This window comes from Seriola dumerili, unplaced genomic scaffold (assembly GCF_002260705.1).
Source record: "Seriola dumerili isolate Sdu_G_001 unplaced genomic scaffold, Sdu_1.0 BDQW01000134.1, whole genome shotgun sequence".
Taxonomy (NCBI): Eukaryota; Metazoa; Chordata; class Actinopteri; order Carangiformes; family Carangidae; genus Seriola; species Seriola dumerili.
In genome coordinates this window covers 558560-567348 of record NW_019174389.1, presented here as the reverse complement: position 1 = coordinate 567348, position 8789 = coordinate 558560, and the positions used below count along the sequence as shown (strand labels likewise).

The following is an 8789-nucleotide window of genomic DNA, read 5'->3' as shown; positions in this document are numbered from 1 at the left end:
GGTACACCCTTTGAATGCATAATGTTCAAAATCAGTGCAACGTGATTTTATTGGAAAGCATCAATGAAAGTCCCCATCGGCAAAACAAGATTTTAGACTACAACTTCTGTGTCTGCATCTAGAGTGTTTTTAACTGTGAACTTACAAACCATGTACACATCGGACTTAGAAAACTGGCAAATATTTGGACCTGTGTGTGTGTGTGTGTGTGTGTGTGTATGTGTGTAAGTGATTGAGTAAGTGAGTGAGTGACTGAATGAGAGAGAGAGACAGACAGAGAGAGAGAGAAAGAGAGAGCGAGAGCGGAAGTGGAATTGGCAGTAGTCTCATATTAATGACAAAACATTAAAATGCAATGAGTGATGAATGAATCTGTTGCACTCTCAACTTGACCCCTAAACTGGCTGACATTATGTAAATGCTTACTTTGTGTTTATTACTAAAAGATTCAATTTGGCACACAGTGCTACATCTATGCTATTAACACGACTCACTTAATTACCTGCAAGCATGAATAAAAAAGGAGGAAAATTACAATTATTCACAGAAATACAATTTTTATAATACATAGAAATATGCGTGGAAGTTTTATTTACATTTCAGCTCGGTGTGAAATCAACTGTGTAATTTACAAAGTGCTCTTTCACTAATGTCAAAAACGTCAAAGATGGTTTTTGGTTTGGTTAAAATGAATGGAGCCAGAGTTTACTGATATTTAGCAGGTATAGTGTTCTCCATCTCAGTTTAGCATGTTAGCATATTATCATTTGCTAATTAGCACTAAGTATAGAAAGCACACCTGGGGCTGATGGGAATGTGGTTATTTCTGCAGGTGTGATGGGACCAAAGTAATTAAGATTCATCCTCTGAGGACAAGAATTTCATGCAATCCATCCTGTGGTTGTAAAGATATTTTAGACTGGACCAAAGTAGTGCACCAACCAACAGACAAAAAAACTGCCATCCATATAGTATGTATAAATACTACAGCTGAAATATGAACATCGTATTGTAGAGTACATGAATCACCGGGCTTCATTTTACCCTAACGAGATCACTGTAGCTGGGGAGAAGCTTCTGCAGATCAAGACTCGTAATTGTTTTGCTAAAGAGATCTTTGCAGTCGTTGTTGTTGCCCTGAAGGGATGGGAAACAGATTGGCAACAAGTGAGAAAAACGGAGTGATGATAAAAAGTCTCAGCAGAGCCAGCTGTGACAGAGATTTGAGATGGCACTGACTGCCGCAGTTCTTCTCGCTTCATTTTGGAGGCCCTGCTGGTCACAGTGAATCCTCAGAGGAAAACGCACTCATATTCACACAGCCCCAACTGAAAATTCAAAACCCTCCAACGGCTCTCCAGCCAGGGCTCTCCACTGCTCACACATGCTTTTATTCAAATAAAGCTTTATGAATATTCATCTGTCCATGTGACCCAAAATCTACACTTAAAAAGACACTGAAATATGATGTGAACCTGGACGTTCTGTACAGATAATTTGTTATCTAGTGAACAGCTTCAGAGTGAGTGTCACCTCCTTGCTGCTGCTCCCAACTTAGCTCACTGCAGTTTTAAAGGGCTGGTTCAACCAAATTACAAAACATGCTGCCCAGCTGTCATTGAAAACCAGGAGATTGGAGAAAGATTTTGATGTTGAAGATTTTCATTGTAATTTTCCAGCACTTTATGTACACAAATACAATTCCATTCCAAGAGTCTTGAATCTTAGAGGCAGATATCTAAACACCAGGACACACAAAACTGAAACTGACTGCATGACTAGATACGTGAAAGTTAGTGCGAAAACATTTCCTGTAATTTGATTTAATCAACCTGCTAAAAATGAACACAAAAAACCTAACGGAAGAGTATTGTCAAGGTCATGATTCCATCATCTTTCCATCAGCATAATGAATAAATCACAAACCCCTGACTGGATAAAATGCATGAATTATGATGAGGATGAAATGAAAAAAAAAAAAAAAGGCATCAAATGAAAAAAAAAAAAAAAGGCATCAAATGAAAAAAAAAAAAACTTACGAGAACTGAAACAGTTCACAGAGCAATATTGCAGCATAAATGATTGGAATTAGGTAATGTAGGCAGCTGTGATGTTTTTTGAAGCACATGATGCAAAATCCCTTCAGTGACTTAAATAATCATCAAAGCTGTATTCATAGCTGCACAGCTGATGTTTTAAGTCAGGTTTGGACGTCACTCTGTAGACTATAGTGCTCTTACAACCGAGGACATTGAAGTATTTTTTTTATGTGGAAACTGAAATTTCTCTTCAGGGGCATTTACAGTTCGAGGTGACACATGGTGGAGTTTTAAGCATAATTCCATATATTTATGTCAACAAAATGAAATATAAATAATTCAGTATTTACCCTTCAGAGTTTTCAAGAGGCTATGAAATAACATTTAGACCCTCACGTAGGGTATAAAATCTATAGAAAATATAATCAAACATTTCACTGAAAAAAAGACAAATGTTAGAAAAAAAAAACAAACTCTTTTTTGAGTGTCTGGTCAATTTTCTTCTGAGGGGTTGGAGTGAACAACCTCAGTATCTCTAAAATCCTGGAGACAACTCAGACTTTCAGGAAGAAGATCTGTTGAGGCAAATACAGCAGTACACTCATTCTCCTCCCTCACTGCGTTGGACTTGGATTAAAGAATAAAATTCAACACCAGACAAAAGTCTAACCTGACTGGGACGCTGTTGCTGACACGCTAGAAATACTGGCGATGCAAGCATGTTGTGTGGACCTACTGTGAATTATGCAGAGGATTTCCCTGAGTGCAAAGCACTGTCTTACCACCACTCATCACTCCATGTGTGGGTGAGTCCCGATAGGAATTTAACTTGTTTCCTGCAAATAGGTTACAATTCATAGGTGTGTTACGAGATGTCTACTTGACTTATTGCACTGCTTCAAATGCCTGAGGCTAATAGACTTTTCATGATCTTGAGCTGGCCTACTGTGCTATCAGGACAGTGTAAATTTAGCACCACAAATACTGACAAAATCTTGGGAGTAGAGCAACAGCTTCTGCGTTACATTGTGCATTTGAGTGACTGACAGTAATGAGTTTTCCCATATTAACATTTCAGGTTTTCATTAGGTCAGTGCAATTAATATTAGGCCTTTCTTAATCCTAAGGTTTTATACAGCTTTTGCATCCATTATGAGGCAGCAGTTTCTTCAAGTTTTTTTTTTTTTTTTTTTTAAAGAGTATGAAGAATTACAACTGCAAATTAACTTTTCAACAGGGCAAACAGCCAGAAGAAAGGTTTCTTTCTACATCCGAGGCTCAAGGTCTTTGAAAGACCTTTAATAATGGTTAGCAAATCATTGAGTCTGCCAATTAATTATCTGAGACAGTTAATTTTATGTGGAAAAAAAAAAAAAAAAAAAAAAAAGGAAAATGAAAAATTGGTACTGATGTTGATAAAAGCAATTTCCACCAGGATATCTACTAATGTTTTACAAGCATGTCCATGAAATTATGTCAACGTTTTTTTTTTTATTTTCTACTGAAACTCGGAGGTCAGAGTGAGCTTTGAGAAACACATGGTTTTGGCCAAAGACATAATGAGGGTGTTTAGTGAAGTTCAAAGTAAAGGTAAGACGTTTGTCTGCCTGAGCACCAGTTGGACCCTTTTTAAAAACTACATGTTGGGAGTAATTAAAAACCTTTATGCTTTAGAGCGCTTTAATGCTGCTGCCTTTTAGCCGCACCACTCAGTGTAAGTACTGTATTTTCACCATTTTAGTCTGAGCCACAATTAACCTTAAACAGCCGCATAATTTATACATTTGGGTACTGGTTTAGACTAAATCCTATAATAGGCCTCCAGTGGAGTAGAAAAGCAAAACATTCTCAAATATTCATACTTTTATGTCAAAATAGACCACATTGTACAGCATTGGTGATACTTGTTGAAAGATACAGTATCTCCCAGAGAAGAAGATATGCTCCTCTGTAAGGTTTTAGATTACTATGATATAAATATACACATATTATATTCATATTTCCAAAATAACAATAACCTCAACATGCAACTCAGTCATGAAAAGACCCACATATTAAGTCATGGACACACACTTGCATGGTCCCTCTTAATAACAGCTCAACATTAACAATACAAAAACATTTACAACTGTGAAGGACAACATTTCAAACCCATAAGTCCGTAATACACAATCTCTCTTTGTCTCACACACACACTGTACATACACACATACTCATACAGGCTAGTCATGTGCTTAAAATTATTATAACTCCGTCTTAGCGCTCTTATTAAGTCCACCTGAAGGTTTTTCCCTCAAGTCGTCCTTAAGCCATTTGTTGAAAACCGCAATGGGGTCGATGTTCCAATGTTTATGGAAAGAGATGGGCACCTGGTGAGCTAAGAAGTCTCTGGCATAGTCCTCCGGGCGCGCCTGAAAGGTAAGATTAAGTACAGTAATTTATATTTGGAAGCAGTCACAAGAGGCTGCGTACTAATGCTGCAGAGAGCAACAGTGAAGGCATGAAAGTGCAAGTTTGTGTTCAAACACACACTGCATACTGAAAACTGAGCAGCCCCTGCACTTATGTTTATTTTAGTGGCTGATTCTTTGACATAGTGACCTTTAATTTGGTTTAAACGAATGCAATGGTTTGTCAACTCTATAGAAAATTGGTGCTTTATTATAGGCCTGCACTCATGGTGCACTCACACAGCTGATTTTACCTATCTCTGCAAATCAGCTTTTTACTTTCACGACGGTGCAGGGGTGTATACGGGCTACATTTGATTGACACCTTGCTCACTCCTCTGTGGTTTTGTTTGGGTGGGACTAATTACACCCAGACATTTTGACATGGCAAGGTAATAAAAGCACAGGTGCAAGTAATAAAATTAAAGATCGGCTAAATTCCATTTAGCTGCTTCAGTTTCAGGATGCTGCTATTATGCATGCAGGCTCTCACGCTTGAATTACCATAATCACCCATTTCTGATCTGTAAATACTGTTCACATCAGCGTCCCAGTTATAACTAAGAACGGGAAACTCAGATTGCTCTGAAAGCTGCAAAACATTCGACTTAACAATATGGTGGGTTAATAAATATTCTCGTATCAAAATTGTTGTTTAATTTCATTAAACACAAATTTAATGGATATACACAGTATATATGCACAGTATTTTTTTAACACCACACAACCAACACTGCAACCGCCTTGACATGTCCGATGATCTTATGATGTGAACATGATGCTGCATTCATGATATGTTGGCAGAACGGGGAAACCTGACGTTATTCCGAAATTAACCAGACTGCTAGCTTTGTATTCACCATAATACCAGACGGCTAACATATTTGTAAGGATGCAAATAAATAATATATAACTACTACAATTTAAATGAGTTGAATTTACCATATTATTGTTAGTATTGCCTTTTACTTAGATTTAAATGCCAGTTTTGAGGTCATTTTTCCTCTGTTGGCAGGAAATTGTTGCCGTCATAAATTCTTGATATTTAAAACTGAGAATTACAAGCACGCAGAACTCGTAATTACAGACTCTTAGAAATAACTTTAACACAGCTTCAGTATAATCAGCAAGAAAAACTGAAAACACCTGTGTGGGTGTGCAGGTTGTCAACTAAGAATAAGGTGAGGTGTCTATCTGTCTCTTGATAATGAGTCTGTAAAACCTGAGAAGAAACTTGACTTTCTTTGCACAGTTTAATTGTTAAAAGGCATCATGTATCTCGCTGTACAATTTCCCCTATGACTGAACGGGTGCTGGGGAAATTTTAAACGATGATTGTTTACCAAGCCAAAGAATTTCATTCTCAGCCCCACGTACAGATACAGAGAGAGAGAGAGAGAGACACACACATAAAGAATGTACTGGAAGGGTGTGAATACAACCTGATGGAAGAGTGGACTGTGTGTGACAGGAAGTCCAAGAGCATTGAGGCACATTCCCAGCACCATGTCATCTGGCGCATCATTGCTGTAGCACTTGCAGCCGCTGTCAAGAAGTTGGACCACAGCCTCCCTGCTGAACACCATACTGCAGCAACACACACGCACAAATAAACACATAACACAGCCGATTCAGTTGCACTGTAAATGATTAGTTCATTAGCACGTGTTGAAAACAGGCCTAATAATATGCATGTCTCTCACTTATCATCCTAACAGCCATCATGCTTACTTTATTCATCTGCTGAGAGGGTGACAGTGTAAGTAGTGAAACTGCAAATCAAACTGAGAGGGAGATGCGGTTTTTCTGTGAATCGGCTCTGCACAACAATGATGTGACAACTCTTTGAAAAGAAAAGCAATTACACATGAAAAAACAAATCTTAGGCTGCCAGGAAAATCGCTCATTGCCACTCAAAACAGTTTTTAGGAGATATCACTTTTGGGAAAACTGGCAGTTGCAGTGTTGTAAAGTGACACAGCAACTGAAGTGTCCCTAAATAGAGCTTCTCACACGGCTCACTCACAGCTCGAGATTTATCTACAGTGTAGCTGACAGCTGACATATAACTTTGCTTCTTGTCCAATTTCACTTACATGCAATAAGAGGACTTTAAAATATGGATGTTATAGAAATGTGATAATTTTTCTCCTATGTTTTCTTGCAGTAACCATCAGTTTCTATCTCTGTCTCGTCTTATCATCTAATGACTGTTTACTGCATTTTTCAGATATTATATTCAGTATGTTTACTGTAATGCAGTCTGCAAGATTTCCCTCAAAGGAGTAACTCACTTTTAAACTTTACTGAAAAGGTTTATCTGTAAATTTCAGATTACAGGTTTTTCATTACACATTTTACAGTCCCTCTGCAGCATCTGCATCTTTCAGCATTACTTCCCTGAGCATCTGAGCTGTGAAACTCACCCTCCACCTCCCGTGATGTAGCTGTAGCCGCCTTGGCTCAGGCCGTAGCCGTACCTCTCCCCGAGACACACCGGTTCAGAGGGGTCGTAACAGCTCAGCAAGACGCGCAGTCTGGGGAGGCTGCGGGAAGTGCAGATCAAGCTCATCACACACTCATCACACATATACAGTATGGATGGGCCTACACATGTATGAAAATGTCCATTCAGAAGGTGAAATAACTGCTCTCCCTCAGGCGCTGTTACACATCCAGAGGGCTCCACATGAAGGGGAAACCTGACGGATATAAAGTGAAGCCAGCTGGACTTGAATTCATATACTGAGCTTTTCAGATGTTTGACAGGATGGTTATATCTCTGGAATGTATTTTCCCCAAATGAATTCATTCTAAGTGTTTCTCTCTTTCACTATACTAACTTTTTTTTTTTTTTTCTTATGGCTGTGAGACAGAATCTTTTATCAATAAATGTCAATCAAACGATGAGGAAAAATGAAACCATGGCATGTAAAGATCAAAACAGTGTCTCAGATGAAAAAAGGAAGAGAAATACCATGTTTAATAACCACTTCCAGATCACAAAAATATACCTGATGAGTGTGTCATCGTCCACAACAAGGAGCCACCTGGTGTTCGGGACAGTGCTGCTTAGAAATCTTTGAAGGATCGCAAATGTTTTCCCGCAGTGGCCTGTAAATTGAGACATGCTGTCAATAGAGTGGCCGGTACGACTTAATCACATATTGACCATGTGCTGTATTCTGCTTTATAAAGATAAACGACCCTGTTACTGAAAGAAAAACACAACTTGGCATAAGCGGGAATTTACATGCACACACACGAGTGCATACGAGGGTTAACGGCTCGGCCACAAAAAGAAAAAATTACGGTCATAAATTAAACTACCAGTAAAGGATTTGAAAGGTGGCAGGCTAACCAACAGTTACAATTTTACTCAGGCGAGGATGTTCAGAGAATCATGAATGGCTCCTCTGGTGATCCAGCCTGAACAATGTTAATATCGTGCTAAATATAGCCAATAGTAATCTATTCAAATAATATGGAAAATATTGGAACAAACTAGTTATTATTAATTAGACTCTTATTCTCTAGATAGGAGCCGTTGAGGAGGTAATAAAAAAGCAGGACTGCTGTGCTCAGACCTAACGGGGGTGCAGCACTTTGCATTTGCCACTTTTATTTATAATTCAGCATTTACTTGACAGCCATGTGGACGATAACTTACAAAGTCTGAACAAGCCTCTTTTCTGCATTCTGCTCAAGGACGCCTCAAATGCACATGTGGCTATGGGCGGGCAAATCAGCTACTTCAGCAATCAAATGAGTGACCTTATGTTTAAGGGGTTGCTGTTTTAAATAACTTTGCCACTTTGTGACATTTGAATTGTGGTAGCATTAAAGAAAAATCTTTTTGGCTTTTAAAGCCTGACGATGTGTCTTCTAGAGCTTTGTGAGCAAAAAGAAAGCTGTTGTCTACAATCTGACATCTCAAAAGACATAATAAGGTATGCTTGGCATGATGGGCTGGGAAAATCAAACTTTTACTCTGGCATGTTTGACATGACCGCCAGATGGAACAAAATGTTCTGCCAACTCCTGAAAACAAAAAGAGTGATGTGGAGGTACACAACAAACACAAGTAACCCAAAGAAACGTACCCATCAGAATCCAAATATCTGCACACCATCATGGCTGAGAGCTGAGACATGGAAATCCCTGGTGGCAAGCATAACAAAGAATTCTGAGGCCCTACTGTTTTATTTATAAGGAACCCAAGGTGTGTTTTCTCCTTGTATCTGAATATAGAATAAGAAAGGACACCTTGAACTGCTGACGGGAATAAAATCCAAAAACG

At 38.6% G+C, this 8789-nt stretch overlaps 1 protein-coding gene across 1 annotated transcript in view; it reads right to left on the bottom strand.

Annotated features, from left to right (window-relative positions):
- Positions 1-3722: 3722 nt before the first annotated feature.
- LOC111224418 (beta-1,3-glucosyltransferase-like) overlaps positions 3723-8789 on the bottom strand; it is a 53528-nt gene continuing 48461 nt past the window's right edge. Inside the window, exons 12-15 of the mRNA XM_022748891.1 lie at positions 7504-7603; positions 6916-7035; positions 5932-6076; positions 3723-4450 (exon numbers count right to left, since the gene is read on the bottom strand). Coding sequence (XP_022604612.1) covers positions 4283-4450; positions 5932-6076; positions 6916-7035; positions 7504-7603 — 533 coding nt within the window. The 3' untranslated portion in view covers positions 3723-4282. The remainder of the gene's footprint in view (positions 4451-5931; positions 6077-6915; positions 7036-7503; positions 7604-8789) is intronic.